The following is a 20,554-nucleotide window of genomic DNA, read 5'->3' as shown; positions in this document are numbered from 1 at the left end:
ACTGCTCTAGCTCCTTGTAGCCATTTTTGCACAAATAAGAATAAGGCATAGTAGAGAAGACCATATTTTTGCCTTTAATACGGTGTAACAGTTTTTTTTTTCTCTTCATTTTATTAGAAACTCCAAAATGATAAAATAATTTTAACCAAACGCAGAGACACATTTAAGAAGACAATGGCACAGCTCAATACTGAAAATGAAAAACTGAAAACCCAACTACAGGATAATGAGACCCATTCACAGGTAGGTCATAATATCACAGGTATGCATCTGCAGCTTTTTTTTCTTATATTATTATTATATAACAAGATGTCATATAAAATCCACCTTTCTAACTTTTTACTGTGCCATAAATAATCACCAGAACAATACTTGCAACTAAATTAAACATGAGATCTTTTTTTACTCTAAAAGTATGTTTTTCTATTTCTGAATTTTGGGTCCTTATCTGCTAGTACTGGGTCAGGTCGGGACATAAAAACATATCTTGATTGAATAAAAGGCTTACAGTTACCTTAGTTTGAAGAGTTGTTGTTCTCCTTTATAGAATGGGGTCTGCAGAAATACCATACTTTACAAGATAATGTATGTAGCTGCGCTGGCAACCTGAGCAATGGACATTACATTCACCTGTGTTAGAAAATACAGTTTTTTCCTTACAGATGCAGTAGCAGAAAATTTGATGGGATTTTCCAACTCTCTGCAGAAAATGTCCAAACTTGTAGTAACTTTTAGCATGCAGTGTGCCATTTGTTCCTGTGAAACAATGCAAATGTAAGAGATGAAGATTTTGCTGTGGAAATGTGACAGAATCCACAGCGTATTTATTTTTCTATCCAATGTGAAGCAACTGTTCAAGCAACCTTTCACACCGATTACTACATTTATAGTTAACATACCTGATGTCCACCATTCTGCTCCTGATGCTTTTGTGTATGTGTTAACATAACCACTGAAATCATCATGGAAGCTGTTTTCAGAAAAATAAAAATAAGCAAGCAATTTAGGACGAGGGAGCCAAATGAGTGATAAGGGCACCAGGGGCAAAACATCTTGACTATACGCCTCTGGCTACTCCATCTGTGCCTGCTATTAAAAATTTTTTTTTAAAAAAGAACATTTATATTTGCCTCATTCTCGCGCTCCACATGCCTGCGGCGTACAACACTCCTTACTACACTGCCCATGCACTGTGTGAGTATGGCGCAGTAAATAAGCCTCACAGACTTTTTAAAGGACAATTTAGGACACTAAACCACCGGTCCCTAAGGAACTGTGGCTGGTCGTTTTTATCTGCCAACAATATAAAGTATGATAAATCATGGTCACTTACTCCTAGATGCATCACTTCCTGCTCACTACTACAGGTGCTGAGGGAGCAGGCAGAAGGGTGATCTGCAAAGCCAGATCACAGATAAGCTAGGGTATCCCATCAGTCTCATTAGCATAATTTTTAAGTTGACTTTAAAAGGAAGGAGTTCATGGATAATAGAAAATGAAAAGAAATTTCGGATCGCTCACCCAATCACCTAGTTGTCCTCCTGCACCTGTATCCTGTGGTGGTGCACTCCGTCAGATCCTTGACTGTTGAAATCTTCAAACTTTGCAAAAGATAGTAGTAGGCGGATCATGACTAAGACGTTTTAAGCGTCGAAACGCGTCGATCTTACGCGTTCTTTTTATCCATGTATTGATGCACGACTGAAGCCCAATAAAAAGAACATGCTTGCACTTATTCCGGTGTGGTTCTCCTGAGTGCCGCCTACTACTATCTTTTGCAAAGTTTGAAGAGTTCATGGATAACACACATAAGAAGATTACCACACAGTCACTGTGTCTAGATTTATAAGTAAGTGTTTCTGGCTTATCATGCTTGATTTTTATGGTGGTTTTCCTTAATGTATAGTATTTGCAGGGGATACCAGGGAATTAGACATTAAGAAGCACTCTGGTACAATACAATAATTCTCTATTTTTTTCCGTGGGGTCATGTGGTCTCATGGTGACCCTCATGTCAATCTCACTGCCTTTCTGATGTCTTGGGTCACCAACTCAGGCATCTGTCATGGTCTGTACCATAATGGCTTTTTACTGAGTATTTACTCAGTATTTTACTCAGTATATATAATGTGGAAGATGACAGTGTAGCCTTTTGTTGTATAAGTATCATTTTATAGGAAGATATAAGGAAAAGAATAATCACCGTAGCTCCTGCCCAAACCACTCAGAGATGATACAGTCTCTAGCTTGTGCTGCCACGTGCTGCAGAAATTATGGGAAAAATTCTGCACTGCAGGGAAATGAAAGTCTCTCACACCCTGCATTAGCTGAAGACATTGCAGACACATGACACTGGAGCCAAGATCCAGAGACAGCAGACTGGCTCACAATGTGCTGGCAGGAAGTGATCAGTGAGTGTCTGTGAGCTCCGTGCAGGGGGCGTGTCTACAGGCTCAGAGCAGAATGACACAGAATCTCAGCTGCACTGCCTCACACAGGAATCCAAGATGGTGGCCTGACCCTCAGTTAGAAGTTACAGGGTTGTGTCTGGGGGGAACTGAAATTGTATATAACCGGACTGATAGAGATTGCTGTATTTTTGTTAACAACAGTCAATTAGAGAATGTGTTATTTTGTTACACATATTGTTATTGGTACATATAAGAAACTTGTCTTCGTGTGAATACTCCTTTTAAGTAAGCAAACAATCAACAACCAAAGGAAATGTAGTCTGCTGTGTGTGTAACATGTATGTAACTGTATGTAACTTTTTCTGTATCACTTTCTATTTGTAACTACGGTACATGCCTGTGCACTGTGTACAAAAGAATTCCCCCTTCTCCAGGGGATCAATAAATTAATATTATTAGCTACTGGTATCAGGAATCACAGCTTGCCTATTCCCCCCACCTACCCACCCCTTCCCCCAAAAAAAATTGTTGTTAAGGGACTAAATAAGGCCCTAAATCAGTGATGGCGAACCTTTTAGAGACCGAGTGCCCAAACTGCAACCCAAAACCTAATGACTTATCGCAAAGTGCCAGTACGGCAATTTAACCTGAAAACTGACGGTTTAGTTTAGAATCAATTTACACAGGACTGTCTGAGCTCGGATTCCAGCAGTCCTATACACACTGAAACGCCACTTTTACACCATTTTACATCACATAAAAGAGTAATAAAAAGTTATCAAAAGGTCACGCAGTCCTCAAAATGGTAGCAATGAAAACAACGGCTCATAAAGCAAAAAAACCCAAACCTCCCCAGCTCCGTGCACTAAAGTTATCAGCGTCACAAGATGGCGAAACTATTTTCTTTTTCGTATACTGTTTTAATTTTTGAAAAAGTATTAAAACACAATAAAACCTACCAATCGGGTATTTTCTATGAGTTTACCGAACCAAAGAATAAAGGAGACAAATGATTTGGAGCGCACAGCGAAAGTATTAAAATCCAGCTTCCCAGTACACGACATGGAATAATAAATGAGAAGTAAAATATGTTACGCAAAAAATAAGCCCTCACACAGGTATAAATATATAATATAATATGCATATACATAAATACATACATATAAATACATATGTTACTTACTCTTTGGTTGTCCAAGGTGGCGGCCATGCTGGCAGGCAGAAGTTCAGGTGTCTGTTGTTCCGGGGGGTCAGTAGGGTAGATGGGCAGAGGGTGGGCGACCAGAGTTAGGGCAGGGGGGGGGGGGGGTAATGCAGCATCTGGAGTTCGGGGCAATGGGGTTATGAGGCATGAGTTCCAGGGGAGGGGGTGATGCAGGGCAGTGACCGGAGTTGAGGGGGGGGGGGGTAGTGAGAGCGGCCGGAGTTCGTGCAGGCAAATTGCAGTAGTGGGCGGAGTTTGGGCGGGGGGGTAGGGGTGCGATAGCGGCTGGGGTTCGGGCGCAGGGGCTTGTGGTAGCGGCGCAGTAAGTTTCGGGCCGGTTGCTTAGGGGAGGGGAGGGGAGGGGCGGGAGTGGGCAGGAAATCAGCCTCCTGCTGATCTATGCCCCGTGGATGCGCGAGTTAAAAAAAAAAAAACCTCACCTCGTTCCTCCGGCTGATCACTGCAGCGCAAACGGAGTAAGGTGCCCAGCGCTGGCAGCGTAATGACATCATTTCGCTGCCAGCGCTGGGACGCTTACCGTCCTGTGCGCTGATGTGATCGTAGTGACAGAGCAGGAAGTGTCAGCACCCTGCTCTGTCATGGCTGTTAGCAGTATCGGAGCGCAGCTCCGATACTGCTAACAGCCATGACAACCAGGTGTGGACAGTGGTTGTCCGCACCTGGCAGTGGTTAGGAGGATGGGGCGCGTGCCAGCAGTGAGGGCTCTGCGTGCCCTCTCTGGCACGCGTGCCATAGGTTCGCCATCGCTGCCCTAAATAGTTAAGGTCAATAGTGTTACAGGATATTCCTACAAATGTCGTCATCATCAGATATGTCAAGTATGATACAAGTTATATAAGAGGAAAAGAAGATATAAAGATGACACAGGAACTACAAAGTCTTGTTATTTGCTTGATATGTCATTGTACAACATTGGAATACATGTTATGTTGTCTTATGATAAAATTAATAAAAATAATTATAAAAAACAAATAAATAAATACATTAATATTATATTGTATGCAAATTGCCATCCTGTACAGGGTGCTAGAATAATCTATATTTTTACTGATGTCCTTTTTTTATATACTATCCTTCAATGTTTGATTGGGTGGACTTTAACCTAAAGGCTGTCTGTAAAGGCACAGAAGATTATCTGCATAGCTGGCTGTGCCTGGTAGTGCAGCTCAGCCATATTCACCACCTTGTGGCTGAGTTGCAGTAACAAGTACAGCTTTCTGTATTTGGCTTGTCCTACATAAACCATTAAGGCCTATCTGCTGATCATCAACCTTCAGCAGTCAAAATTCAGGATCCATGGATTCATTATCCGTGGTTAAGGCCTGCAGAATCCTTGTATTCACTGGATGTCATTCTAAGGCCTCATGCACTCGATTGTTAAGGGGGCCATGATTTGGGCGCTAAATTTGTGGCAAGATCAGGGCCCCCATAGAGCTCTATAGCACCCAGTCACAGAGAGATGAGCACACAGTGTCTCACCAAGCTGAATGATCGCCATGCAAAATATTGGACTTGTCCTATATTTTTCCAGAATACAGTGGCAGCCATCCCCGGCTTTCTATGGAGAGGATAGGGGTGAGGAGCGCTCCCTACTCCTGCTCACTGCGTGTTTGCCCAGGTTATGGCCCATGTGAGCACATGGTTCTGGGTATGAGGCCTAATGCTGGTTTGCAATAACTATAGTAACAGTCCAGTGGTGTTTCTTTTTTTGTGTTTACAGCTGACTAACCTGGAACGAAAATGGCAGCAACATGAGCAAAACAACTTTGTGATGAAAGAATGTATCCTTTGTGCATTGTGTGGAAGAAAATGTAAAAAGACTGGATGGTAGACATATTCCTTCTACTAAACTGTAAAGAACCCATGTCACCCTTTCCATACTCGCACCAGAGACATATGGTACAAAGCCTTTTCTGTGTAGTTCAAACTACTACAGATACAATGTGTTAGGTTCCTAGCTTGATATTTTCCTACTCCCTAGGAGTCAACAGTGCATAAGGTGTATATACATTAGGTTATTCTCCTACTATATGATCCATAAGGAATGACAGACCAGTCTGGCTTACCAGTGTCCTCTGGCATACATTTGACTGATATTTCTAAGCATGCCATTTATTTCAGCATTAGAAGGAATTGAGTAAGGGGCAATATATAATCTGTATAGCAGTTGCATACATTATATGGTATGTTTGTTACATATACTAAACATGATTATGTAGTATAAATGATGCATTAGTTATACCTCCTTGACATCTCTATACAGTCATAGCATCAAAGAGCCAAGAGAGTGACTACAAGCAAGTGATGAAGAATGTAACTAAACAGATAGCAGAGTATAATAAAACTCTCATAGATGCTCTGCAGAACTCCAGGAACGGAACCTTTTAGTTTTTCCTTCCTGCTCTCCAGCTATTTCAGCGTATTGGCAGTCTCTTTCTCTTTTTTGCAGTTTATGTTTTATACAAATCGCCTGATATGTTAATAAGATGGATAATAAATAATAAATATAAGTTATTTGATTATCTGGCATAGATTTCTGTTTTGTCTATTTGTATGCATGGAGCTTATAATGCTTCCTTGTTTGCTGCTGTAGGGGGTATAGTGGTCACTGGGATACTACATTAGACCCCACTACAGTGTAATGTAGTCAGATAATGTGAGACACCATTACAGAGGACCTGTCATCAAGTAGAAAATGCTGAGTGTCTGCTCAAATGATATGGAAGTTTATGTAAGAATGAATTCATACTAGGCAAGGGAGCTAGAATAAACATTAAGAGTGCCATTAATATGTATGAGGTTACATTATCGCAAACTCTGTTTTAATACAATCAGCAATAACTAAGAGGAAGAATTTTAATATTTTGTATTACTCATTAGTCATTAAAGAGAGTCTTTAACAAATGCTTCTGCAACCATTCAACTAAATCATATACTGCTATATAGTATCATTTCTGGATAACCCCATCTGTTTTGTGGCAATACTATGGTAGTAATGTTTAATGTTAATGTTTAAGGTTAATGGTTTTTCATTAGCAGTCAATTAAAATTGACCTTCCGCCTAGTGCAATGCCATGTGCACTGCTGTAATGTAAGTAATGGCAGTGTGTTCTCAGCAACAAGTCAAAGGAGCGCTTGAAGTGGAATGAATCCTGTTAGGTGTGGATATGAATCATGATGGGTTTGATCACTAGTAGGGCGTATTACAGGAAAGGGAGTGGAGAAGGCAGGGATAGTTCCTCACTGGATGCAGAGCATTTCAGGAACATGAGCCATACTACAATAGGAGGGACAGATAATAGCATGCTGAGGTGTTATATTAACTACTCTACATGCCTGCCACATCTATCCAGTGTCTGCCAAACGCTGGGATTTTACTAGTTTAGCTATATATTAGGGCGGCAGAGATCAAGACATCATGAATGTGCTTTTAGTTATACCCTGTGGTGGTTTGATGCAGACAATTGTAACCATCACAGTTATATTCTATTTTTTTCAATTTATTTCATTTCTATTCATATCATTTTTACATGTCTTACATTCTTACAAGCAAAATGTGAAAGCAGCCAGTTAACTCCTGTCCATTTTAAAGTGCAAATTCAGGTTTAAATGCAGACATTTTTAAAGGTTTTTTTTGCTTCTACATGTCAAGGCCCTATCGATAGGATAGGTCATCAGTGTAAGACTAGTAGAGGTGCAATGTCTAGGACCCTCATCAATCACCTCTGTTTAGTGGGTGACCCATTACCCAAGTGTTGGACCTCTACTGATCTGATATTAATCTGTTCTATAGATAGGTCAACAATATTTATAATCGTTTTTTTGGACATTTTCTTCCCATGTATATCTTACTTATTACATTATACTGAATGCAGCTTTTTCTAATAGTGGATGCATGACAAATGTTTATTTTTTGTTTTTTTTTACAAAATTGTCAGTGGCATAAAAAAAAAGAGACCTAACAGGCTCACGCCCTTTCTTCTCCAATGTTTCTAAGTACTGCTGATATGTACTACCTAAACACATGATAGCCAATCTCTAATGGAAGTGGTGAGCTGCCTAAGCCAGTGGACTGGCCCAGTAGATTTCTCCTTTGCAGCTAGAGAGACCAAAATATCTTGTATCTTAATTAGGCTAAAGTTGCTGTCACCGTCTGGCCTGGGCAATTTATTTATAACCTTCCCTTCATCATTTTTACACTGTTGTAATTACTGCAACTAAACTGAATCCAAGGTCTAATTCAGATCACTGTATTATGGTCCATTTGATCTCCTGCTATTCTCAGACTGACCACTGTATGTGTGATGTTGTGTGTGATAGCAGATCTATTTTTTGACCCCCAGAATAATTTCCTCTTCCGACAGCAGACCCATCGTTGACCTTAAATTCACTGCATCAAAAATCTCTTTGCTGCTGTGAGTTCAGTTCAACTAAGCCACAGTCAGTCCAGCAAAGGCAGCCATCACATAATCTTTGTTTCTGGAATGTAATAGTACTATCTGAATTGAATGTAAAAGACAGGCTTATCCAAGATCTTGATCACACATCAAACAAAAATAGTTTCCAAGGTGGGTAAAGGAAAACTATGCCTTAGTTCTACTTTTAATAAAGCGGCTCCCTCCACATCAATGTTTGACTTTCAGGAAGCCTAGTGACATGGCCTAGGATAATAGCTAAAGTATTTAGTTGTTTCCCAAAGGAATAGACTCCCAATTATTCCAAAATGTTTCAAAGTTATAACTTGTCAGTACAGTAACTCGTAGGGGTGCCCAGAAAATGAAAGGGTTCTTGCCCCACTCCAGCTCCCAGGTCACTCCGTCTTTGGCATCCTATGGTCCAAAGAGCAGGTAAGTACTCATTCTTTTTACGCCAACGTTTTCCAGAATTTCTGGTAGCAATTTTTACAGCTAATCAATTCTCATAATTGAATATCATATATTCTCATCCATGTCAAGGAAGTTTTGACTGCAACTCTTAATTTTTATACAGTATAATATGAGCTGTGAAATAAGGCTTACAACAGCACAAAAAGCATGAATACAGTATTTTTTTAACAGAAGCGCCTTATTCACTTAAATCTTTGCAGCTTTGTGTTTATTGCAATTAATGCCATCTACTACAACTCACTTTGGGCGGTTTTTATGTAACATAAAGTTTTAAGGAGTGCTCACCAGTGCAGCCAGTTACTGGCCTCAGCAAAGACCTCTACACAAATATGATATCACCGCTGAGATCAGTCAGTGCATGCCATGGGTGTAGAGGTCACTGTTTGGCTGCAGCAGTGACCTACTCTGGACAGCATAACATCTGACAACAGAAGTCAAAGGATGTTTTAAACAAGTAACACAATATGGTCATTTTTGTGTTTGAGCTGGACAATCTCTTAAAGGTTTATTATTACCCACCAGTCTTGGCCCACTCTTTAGATTCCTCTCTTGAGTGCATTTTCCATGTTCTGTAAAAGCTGGTACAAAATACCTTAAAGATCCTGCCTTTCACATCCTAATCTAAAAAGGAAACAGGAAAAAGGAACTTAAACTCCCAGTGCTTAGACAGCAGCGAGACAGTAGTATACCAGTGTCCATGGGAAAGCACAGGGAAACTACAGTATGCTAGAGCAACACCGAACAAAAGCGTCACGAAAATATAGTATGCGACCTGCACCAACTCTATGAACTGTTGTGGAAATTGGATGGATATATTTTGGAAAGCATGGATTTTTTAGCATTGTTTGCTGTTTGTATCTCAATACACTTCATTTCAGGTAAGAAGAACTAGTTTACTCCCTAATATATGAGATTATAAAGCATGGTTTTTCTTCTGTTGCCTCTATCACATCACAACTATGACACTCAGTGAATCACCATTAAAATTTAATTTAAAAATGTTCTTGCCTATATTAGAGGCAACACATTACACAATGCAACCAGTTACACAATGTGAAGCGAGAAGCTGTTTATTATTTTTTATTGCTTTGTTTTCTTGCTATTGTATTAAATTGGCTTACATTATTTTAGGTTATACCTGGTTATACATGATCAATACATTAGATAAAGAGGCAGAAACCTAGTGATAACATAGTTGTGGAATGTCATGAATTTTAGTTTTGCTGTACCATCCAATGCCTGGTAATGGAACTAAATCTTACTCATGGCTGAGAGTCTTTGTGAGGAACTCATCCTGTACTGGATGAATTATAACATATTTTTTTTTATGATTTGGATTGAATAAAGGAACCTTTACACTTGACTGAATCGGATCAACTTTGTTTGCTTTAACATCTGCTGCTTTGATTATATATATTTTGGATTCTGATGGCCAATTCCTCCATTGGAAGGTGTGTGACTACTGTGCTACTCCTGCGGCTGAGGAGTTATACAATCAACTGCTGGTGGTAGCACTTCCAGCTAAAATGCATGGGTATAGACCCCAATATATGAGTATCCACCTGTGCCAGTGATTCCATGGGAGATGGCTACTGCAGATGGATACTTGTATATTAGTGTCAATACTTACACCAGTTTTATTTCTTGTTACCCACCTGCTTGTTTGGACTTGTTGGTATATATGCTAAACTTTCATATGTGACACATCACAGTTCTTGTACTATAGCTGGGCAAGTGTAAAATATTTAGGGGGGGGCAGTTTTCTTACTTTTCTTACCACCCAGGGCCTTCCCAAAAATGTGTAAGCATTCTTGGAAAAGCTAGTTTACCCAATCACCCAATTCCACTTTAATGCCCAGGCTATTTTTCAGTTTTCTGCATCATTGGAAAATATAAAAGCTATAGCTTGTAAAAGGCAGTCTTGTTTTTGTTGAGACCAAATGTAGTTTTTAATAGCTCAATTTTGGGTTTTATTTGTCCTATTGTTGAAATTTTATTAATCCTTTCTGTACAGTTTCTTTTAAAAAGAACGCAAATAATAAATAAAATAAAATTTTTCTTTCGGTCAATATCAAATGTTTAGGTTTCTTCTTTTTATGTGACCTTAAATGTAATAATTGATTTCTTCTGAGGGAGAAAATAATTGGTTCCATCATTAGCTTTCAAGCTCCATATCTTTGAAGTTTTTTTGTCATGAATGGATGATTAAAAATGTCAATTTGGGCATCGTTTTTCCTTTAATTTTTTTTTCTTTTGCATTTTTTGTTGTACTGGATGAATACTATTATAGAGTTTTATTTTTTTATAAGTTTTCTCGGTTGGAAGGGATGAGGTTATTTTATTTTTTTATTTTTTTTTAATTACTTTGCCCCTCAAGGGTGGATTGGCAGGATATCACTTCATCTCTTTCATAATGCACTGCGCTACCTATCTGGTGCAATGCATTATACTGTCAATTTCTGAAAGGCAAATTAGGCAATTCCTCAGGTCATTAAGGGATATTGATAAGAAAAAAAAAACCAAAATAATATTGTAATCTTATGAAAAATAAGAAATATATACAGTAAGGAAAACAATAACCAAGTTAAGAAAAATAGAAACTCTATTCTCATAATGTGGCAGCGTTCTTTACTGTAAAAGAAGTGATGGCCTGGGAATCTGCCAGAGAAAGTTTTCTTGAGGAATTCAGGCATAGATGCATTTGCGCCTGCATATTTTGTGGATTGGTCATTGATCTGTGAATGCATTCTGTTTGCCAAATTTAGAGCTAGAATGGAATTTAAAGGGAACCTGTCACCACATTATTCACAAATCCAGCTAGTGGTAGGTTCCCATAGAGCCCTAGTAACTTACTGACATCCTTCTTTTAGTTAAAAATTGTTCCCCTCAGATACCGATATGTTCAACTTTATAATTTTACCTGTTGTCCAAGCATGTCTATAGTGAGTTGAGGTGGGCGTGGCCTCCTCAGGCTAAATCCAGAAGCTCCTCCCCTTGCTTTCTCTGCATGCAGTAGTAATGTCATGTGACCAGGGTGACTTCACCACGGGTCCTTTAGTCTTATAACATTAGAAAACTGTACACCAAGCATATCATATCACATGAAACCTGCATGGGGAGGAGTAGAAGTCCACGCAGGCATACTGTGATTTTATTATGCGGTCAGATATGTGCATGGGGTACAATTTGTTAAGACGCTGTGATGACGTCATCCTGGTCCTGTGACATTAGGCCATGTCTCTCGACTCGCTCTAAAGATGCATAGATACCAGGCATGTTTATAACTTATGATTTTGTGGGGATCTAAGGGAAGCAATTTTTAGAACAGTGTCAGATAGTTACTAGGGCTCTATAGGAACCTGCCACTGGCTGTATTTGTGAAAAATGTGGTGTCAGGTTCTCTCTAAGCTTTGTCGAACAATCTGCTGAATCTGAAAAGTAAAAATAGTTTTATTATATTTTTGGTAGTGGTAGGCCAATCAATTGTTTTTATGATTGCGTTTAGGAGAGTTAAGCTGTTAAAAAATATAATTTAATTGTAATATAAAAGATGTTTTATAAGACTTAAATATTGATGGTATATCTGTCTGCAATCTGAACCCTGCAACGCCCGGCAGAATGGGGTTCCTTGGAGGATCCCATTCTCCATCAGCAATATATCCTAGTAGCCTCCAGATTGGACTGCTCTATCAGCCCTCTGGAGTCCAGTTTTGATGGGCCAGTGCAACACTGAACAGAAGCACAACCACACAAAGGACAAGACATCAATATTTTACTCCTGGCGGACTCTTGCCCACGGAACATTCTTTTTTTTATTATGTAGGTGGTGCTAGTAGTGTTTTTTGGTATTTTATTTTGTTTTTTTGCTTACATTGGTAAACTATTTACTTCTACAAGTTGTTTTATAAACATATCTTTGTTATAATGTACTATAACTTAAGAGGCAACAGGCTTTTAAAGGACACCTGTCAGCTCAAAAAAAGGAGTAGCTACACATGAAAAACTGTCCCTAGCCGTCTTCCTTTTATCTAAATCATAGCTGAAGCGGAAAATACCAATAAGCTTTGCCACACTTAGCGGTCCGATCGCTGGCCATATCTTCCAGCGGACTGGATTATTCATTAGGGGGCCGTCCAGGCACCCCCTCTCTTCTGTTTCTTCACCCCTCCCATGCTAGATGATGGCGGTGACTGTAGCTTGTGGCAGGCTTGATGCATTGGATGGCCCACTCATGAATAAGCCAGACCGCTGCAACATGTGGCCGGTGATCAGACTGCTAAGTGCCACAGTGCGGCAGAGCTTATCGGTATGTTCCACTGCCGATATGATTTTGACATTGTATCAGCAACTTAGAAAAGTACTTCCAAGTAAGGAAAAGCTAGAACAATTGATTTTATTTATCATTTACGTATGGGCTGTGGACAAGTGAAAGTTGAAAACAATGGGCCACCACTGAAAGTTATATTTCTCTTTTCAATTGCTTCGTTATGTTCATTATTTTATGTATAAGTTATTACTGTGGTGTTAGATTGTAGGGTACTGTATATTTCTTCCACTTTTTAATGTAGTTGAGACTACAAGTGGACATTTTGAAGTCTATTGCCCATCGCAGCAGCCATGTCAGTTTTCCTTCTTTTGTTACACTGTGATTTCACATTTCCTACTGGCTTGTGAAAAGACAATGCTAAGTTCTTAGTGAGGTCAGAAAAGTAATCTTGACATTTTCTAGAGCCATAGGAAGTAAAAAGGGCACGTAAAGGACAGCATTAACTTTCTGCCAAACTGGCAGTCAGGGTGTTCACTACAAGTTGAAATGCCAAGTATACCCCACCTTTGTTTTGACTGCTGCTGTTACTAGTTTACAAAGTATGTTGTTCTTTTATATCAAAAGAGAAGGCTTTTTTTAGCCATGCTATGTGCACACATAGTGCTTTTTCTCAATGTTCTACATGCTAAGTTTGTCCTGGCACAATGAAGATTTAATCTGAGCATTCAATTGATCAGACAATCTCCAGAATATATATATAAATAAATATATATATATAACTCTAGAATGGGCCCCGGTTGTTGCTTTAACCATTTTGGTTTTATTTTTATGAAATGTAACTAATATAACATGCTTGTTGCGGGTTGCCCTCCTCCTAGCCACCCCAGTCTGGCATCTGTTGCAATGGAGATAGATGAAGAAAAACCCTATAGGAAGTTTATATATTTATAGGTGTTTGAAAGACATTAGTTGATGTATATAGAATTCCCACAAGCACTGCTTTTCAGAAAGGAACCAAAACAACACAAATTCATGTCAAATATACCTTATTAATCTAATAACTATTAAAATCCTCTAAAAATAAAGGAGAAGAATCCACAGTGAAAAGCAGACTTACACAAGGAATATATAAATATCTAAATGAACTGACATAAATAGGTGGTGTAATGTAAAGGGTATACAATAAGTCTAAACTGTAATAATTCCTGGGGCACTCATAATATACACATGTGTGCAATAACATATCATAATAGGCAATACATAAGTATAAATGTAGAGAGGATCCCCAAGGATAAATGACATGTAGAATCAGATGTGCAAATTACATCAGACTAAAGCAAGATAATAATTCTGTATTAAATCTTGTGTACAGACCTAACTCTAATGCACACTTTGGCGTTGCCTTCTTCTGGGGTGGTTTTTAGTAAATATGTGTAATTTAGTAAACATGTGACTACCCACCGCTCAGAGTACCACCTAAATGATTGACAAGAGCAACATCCTGTAAAACTGTAAGGTTAGCATGTGAATGCGCTCAATATTTTTGGGGTGAGTGTGACTTAATAATCACATGACCAGTCATATACACTGTCATATGGTACAATTCAGTGTAGAACACGCCCACTCACTGTCACGGCGTTCCAACATGGTAGAGCCGGGAATTACCTAGTGATCACCTGACCACTCATGCGCATCGTCACATGGCACAATGCAATGTAGGATACAACTACCCCCTGAAATAGTGAATGCTGAAGTATGTGAGAAAGCACAAACTAGGCATGCGCAGAATAATAAAGTTATAAATACATCACATGTGTATAATGCCCATATTACCATGGGAACTTAAAATAAAATAAGACCCCTAAATAAAAAAAAAAAAACCTAATAAAATTTTATGTAAAAATAAAAACACATGACACTGCCATTAGTATACCGTTGAGTTGAGCGAAAGGAAGGTGAAGGTAAAGATGCAAAGAGAAGTGCTGGAAGTGAAGTGAAAGGACGTGAGTGAAGTGAGGGGATGTGAGAAGTGCTAGGTAAATTAGCTCATGTCAAAAAGTTAAAAGTAATCAATTTACACATGTCATAAATCCATACAAATTGTGTACAAAAAACATACTATAAAGTGAATACATACTGTGAATAAATATATACAGTATACATTGTATAAATACCTATGAATAAACCAAGTCATGTACACCACAATCAATTATGCATGTTACAAGTACAAATAATACATCACAATATGCATGCATGTATTTGCAATAACCAACATTGAACCCATGTGAAAAACACACATAGACAAAGACCGTCATTGAACATATATAAGGTGCAGTATATTAATTGTATTAAACGTATGTAATCCATATAACATATTGATCGCGAATCCCAACCTACAATTCTCTAATAGTGACCCAACATAAATCTTGCGGCATCGACACGTATAGACACGCAAAGATATCACAAAAGATATGTTTTTTGATCTGATAGATATTCGTTTGTTCAGAATTGCAAAATTCCACTGCTCTCTCCATATTTGGACATGTTACACATCATCCACATGAGAAGAAACCAGACCTAGGTCCTCTTGAGCCAAAAATATTAGTCAATGTTGTTTGATAATGGCTCCTTACCAGTTGTTCTCTCAGATTTCTAGATCCTTGTGCAGTCAAAATTGGACTTGGTTTGATAAACTGTGTAATTGTTGAATCTGAATAGAGTATCGGCCAGTATTTAGAAATTCACGCATCATGTTTCACTGGGAATGAAAGTCAATCAATAATCAATCTTACCTTATTGTTTGAATCCTTGTTGGGTAGTAACTGTGCTCTAGAGGTATTTTTTTGCTCTTTTATAGGCTCTTTTCAAGGTATGATGAATGTAACCTCGATCCAGAAAACATTATTTTAATTCCAGGGCCTCTTGTTCAAATTTTTCTTCATTTGAGCAAATCTGATCCTCAAGTACTGACTAACGGGGATTCCACTTTTTAAGTGACTAGGATGAGAAGATGCAGCAGTTAGTTGCTGTACTTTTTCTAAATACTTGTGTCTATAAAATCCCATCAGGGTCCCGTTCCATCTCAACATCCAAGAAGTCAATATGATTTTTATGAGCCTTGTATGTGAAATGGATGTTAAATGGGATTTTATTTAACTGTTGGGAAAATAAATCCAAATCATTGAAAGGCGCCTGTCTGATGAAGAACACATCATCAATGTACAGGGTTCAAAATATAACCCAGTACATTCAGATGGCCCCATCTGACAGAAATGGGTACCTCTCCCACAGCCCCAGGAACAAATTGGCAAATGAGGGCACGCAGGCCACCATTATTGCCATGCCCTGGAGCTGCAGGTGGCAGGACCCATTAAACCCCAAAAAGTTATATGTTAAAACAAATTTGAGTAATGAAGGTAAAAATTTAGCAAAACGTTCTTCCGTAATATTAATCTGAAGAAAACATCTCACTGCATTAATGCCATCCTGATGATGTTTGCTTGTATGTAATGATTCTACATCACACATCTCCAGGTACATATCTTGACATTCAATTTTCTTCAAGAAATCCGTTGTATCCTTGGTAAAAGAAGGTAACATTTCTGCCAATGTTATTAGAATAAAGTCCATATATTTACAATTTTTTCAGTAAGACTACCCATACTTGAAACAATAGGCCGACCTGTGTACTTTTACCACATCTCATAGTGTTTTGCTAATTATTCCATCACTTTTAGCTTTATTCAAAATTCCAGAAATTTCTTTACTATACTATAAAAGTGGATTAAATTGTTTATAGCAGGTCTCATCACTCAATTGATGATAGGCTTAGTCTTCGTACAACTTACATTGCCAAGCTACAACGTTATCTCCGACAAAGATTGTTTTTTTTTTAAGCATTGGCGTTGTTCATTGGTTAAATTATCATTGTAGATATGTTTAAGAATGTGTTTAAGGTCCTTTGTCACTAACCTTGCAAAAGTCTCCACTGTGGGACAAGTAGACAATGATCTATTGAAAGATCAATTGAAAGAACAATCTACTCAATTAGGTGAGATACCTGTTCCCTCATTGGGGACTTTTGTAAGGCTATTGCCAAAGGAACTTAAATTCCAAAACATATATTGATGATTTATCTGAAGAATTTATCATAATGTATATGAAGAATGCCAATTCTTAAAAAGATTACAATTTTTCTACTTTTCTTAAGCTTGCAACAAATGCATTGAGTAGACACAATTTATGTTATTGATTCTAGTCCAAAAAAACACCATGTATAATGGAATGGATGGCATTCTTGTAGCATGGTATATGTGGATCAGCTGGTATCACTAGATCACAAGAGTTGTTGTGTCTGCTACTATGCTAAAATAAATCAAGATTGAAGCATCAATGTTGTGACAGGATTTTCTCCTCTCAAAATAACACCTTCGGCATGTGGTACTGAGTGAAACTCAAAAACAGATGTCGACTTTCTATTATATCTAATACTGCTTTTAATACATACTAACCATTCTCTGCAGGGAGATGTTCCTAAAACTAGAACACAAATACTTAATGCCCCAGGAGTGGGACACATGTGGCTGACATGTACCACTGCTTATGAATTAGCCTGCAGACCCAAACTTTTTAGAGTATTAACCATTGCTTGTACACACACAAACCAGCAAATATCTTTTTACCTCTGAGTACACCTAGTTTGGCCATCCACTAGAAGTTGTTAATCTTGACTCCATGTCAGTTGTATAAGAGTTTTCATATTGTAGAAAATTTGCTATTTCTGCTATGCATGGGATTGGCCTCAGAATCCATATCTCTCCTATTTAAGTCTAGTTCAGAAAAAACTTTGTCCGTCTTTGGGGAAAGGCTATGTACGAATGTACTGATACATAGCCCTATAAACCCATAATAGCTCCTGCCCTAACAAGGGTGATCCTTAAATAAGCTGTCCCTATTTTTCCATTTGCACTTCCCTTCCCTGACGCGTTTCAACACAATTGAAGGATTGGGGTGCCGAAAAAAACATGTACATGTAGGGAAATCAGGATCACTGTTTGATGCATAACATCATGTCTGACAAAGAGAACTAGTATTCTCCAAAGCTCACCATCAAATATACTCAGCCTCAAAAAGGTATCGCCTAATTTCTTCACTAGCTGTCATTTGACATGTTTGAAAATTGTCTGAATAACTGGGTTTACATGCCCAAAACTCCTAGTATATGACCAGCATAAGATGCTATTGTGCCTTATTAACCCCTTCCAAAGCTGGGTCCCGGTGCATGGAGAGGGCTCGCGGGCCGAGCCTTCTCCATGGCCGGTAAGTCTTTGCTGCATATTGCAGCAAAGGCTTACCGGTAACACCTGTGATCAGTGCTAGCACCGCTCGCGGGTGTTTTCCTGCCAATCGCCGCCAGCAATGGTGCCGGCGGCTTCAAAAGGATGGCTCCACGTGGGCACCGCCATCTTGTCGCGGATTGCCGCTCCCCGTAACTCTTTCATTACCATGTGCTATCAGCACATGGTAATGAATGGGGAGGAAAATCCACACATACTGGCATACTGTAGTATGGCAGTATATGATAGGATCGTACAGACAAGCTAGGCTTAAAGTACCCTAGGGAGTCTGAAAAATAGTAAAAGTAAAAATTAAAAAAAAATTTATAATTAAAAAAACCCTAAAAATTCAAATCACCCCTTTCCCTAGAACTGATATAAATATAAAAAACAGTAAAAATCATAAAGTAGACCAGTCATTTGGGGCGCACAGTGAAAGCAAATGCGTTTTTTCACCATTTTCACTGCATTTTCCCGCTTCCCAGTACACGGCACGGAATATTAAATACTGTCACAATGAAGTGCATTTTGTTACGCAAAAAAAAAGCCATCACACAGCTCTTTATATGGAAAAATAAAAAAATTATAGATTTTTGAAAGTGGGGAGCGAAGAATGGAAGTGAAAAAACTAAAAAGGGCCAAGTCGTTAAGGGGTTAACCTTATCATTTGAGTAGACATCCTGTAAAGATTTGATTCAGTAATAAGGCTTGTTTCATTTTAACTGTAAAGAGGAACTTTTGAATTGCATTTTAATAGTAATTGATTTGTCACGTGTGTTGCACCTTCGCATCTGTCACTATATGTATTTTTTACATTTGTCTTTATTTTTTGTCCCTTCTGTTGGATTCACTAAAAGAATATATAAGCTATCCTGTGGTGTAACTAAAAAGCAATGCTCAGAGTTTAACTTGTATATAAAGTTTTGGACAGTAGAGAATATTTCTGGGCTTGTTTAGAAGTGATTTCCTTTTGTCCCAGTCACCGAATATGTTACTGGCAACTCCCTAAAATAAGGAAGTCCCTTGAAGCAAGAAGTCCCAGTGAAAGTTGAAAATGTGGAAGTGTCAGCCTTGAGGTCTGCATTTTTCTTTGAGGAAGGAAAGTCGTATGGACAGGAAAGAGGAGGTAGGATGGACCTTTTGTGATCTTGTTCACAAAGCAGATATGGAAAGTATTCTCTAGAATAGTAAAATCCTGATTTGTACATTACTGACAGCTGCTTCACATTTGGTGTGTTTGACATACAAGCGCTTCTCAATAAATTAGAATAGCAGTGTTTCAATTCAAAAAGTCATTACAAACTGAGTATTTATATTAATGATTATGAGTATGGCTTATAGCCAGAAAAAAAACACAGCAGTCATTATCTTGGAAAATTGGAATATGAAATAACCAAATGTATCATTTTCTTTAAACACACAATTGTCGGCCAAATGAAAGTATGCACAGTAAATGCAATCAATACTTGGTCGGGGCTACTTTTGTTTGAATGACTGCATCAATGTGGCGTGGCATGGATGCGATCAGCTGATGGCACTGCAGAGGTGTTCTGGAAGCTCAGGTTTCATGACAGCAGCCTTAAAGGACATCTACCACCAGGATGAAGGATTGTAAACCAAGTTCAAGCATTGACATACTAGTGTGTGACCCCTCTGGCAGGACCTGAAGGACCTGTTCTTCTTTTAGCTTCTTATGCCCTGCTTTTATGAAACAAGGCTTTTACAATTACATTTACAAAATGAACCTGAGGGGCTCTGTAGATGTTATTGAAACCTATAGGTGTTGATGGAAAAACAAGGGCACAGGAAGCTTAAAGGAGTATTTCGGGAACATGATACAAAAAACCATGATGCTATAAATAAATGAATATTTGAATCTCATTAGTCACTAAATGGAGCTTAAATAGTTTGATTTTATGATTCACAAAATGTTATGGCCTCTCTAAAGTATGCTGAATTATCTCCAAGATGGATGCCACTGGAAACTACAAGTCCCATGATCATTTAGTTCTCAGTAACAGCTCCTCCATCTTATACTCTACTTCCAGACTTTCTTGCTCTGTTACCATAGTACAGTAATGATGTGTGTAACTGCCATCCCTGCACATCAACATATCCATACTGGATGCACTGCAACCGATCGACTACAGCCAAACATAGTGGTGATCACGTGACCTGCCCAGGCAGGTGCAGGACATGTGATGTGGACATGTGACTAGCGGCCATCATCTGTCCTGTGTCTGCTCCGCACAGAGAAAATCAACTGATTTAAAGCGCCAGTAGCATTTTAATTCTTCATTACAGTGTATGTCCACAGTATTTTTCTGCTAAAGAGAGCAAAATTTTAAATAACTAATTACATATTAGCTTATATTTTAGGACCCCATTTTAAGGATATGAATTATGCTTATTCCTGGAATACCCCTTTA

At 38.5% G+C, this 20,554-nt stretch overlaps 2 protein-coding genes across 2 annotated transcripts in view; both read left to right on the top strand.

Annotated features, from left to right (window-relative positions):
- IFT74 (intraflagellar transport 74) overlaps positions 1 to 6,158 on the top strand; it is a 76,752-nt gene extending 70,594 nt beyond the window's left edge. Inside the window, exons 18-20 of the mRNA XM_072153225.1 lie at positions 118 to 243; positions 5,357 to 5,417; positions 5,900 to 6,158. Coding sequence (XP_072009326.1) covers positions 118 to 243; positions 5,357 to 5,417; positions 5,900 to 6,024 — 312 coding nt within the window. The 3' untranslated portion in view covers positions 6,025 to 6,158. The remainder of the gene's footprint in view (positions 1 to 117; positions 244 to 5,356; positions 5,418 to 5,899) is intronic.
- A 2,583-nt stretch (positions 6,159 to 8,741) lies between these two features.
- TEK (TEK receptor tyrosine kinase) overlaps positions 8,742 to 20,554 on the top strand; it is a 55,717-nt gene continuing 43,904 nt past the window's right edge. Inside the window, exon 1 of the mRNA XM_072153197.1 lies at positions 8,742 to 9,400. Within this exon, the coding sequence (XP_072009298.1) occupies positions 9,349 to 9,400 (52 nt within the window). The 5' untranslated portion in view covers positions 8,742 to 9,348. The remainder of the gene's footprint in view (positions 9,401 to 20,554) is intronic.

This window comes from Engystomops pustulosus, chromosome 1 (genome assembly GCF_040894005.1).
Source record: "Engystomops pustulosus chromosome 1, aEngPut4.maternal, whole genome shotgun sequence".
Taxonomy (NCBI): Eukaryota; Metazoa; Chordata; class Amphibia; order Anura; family Leptodactylidae; genus Engystomops; species Engystomops pustulosus.
Note: the sequence above shows the minus strand (reverse complement) of the source record. Positions and strands in the feature narration are given on the sequence as shown.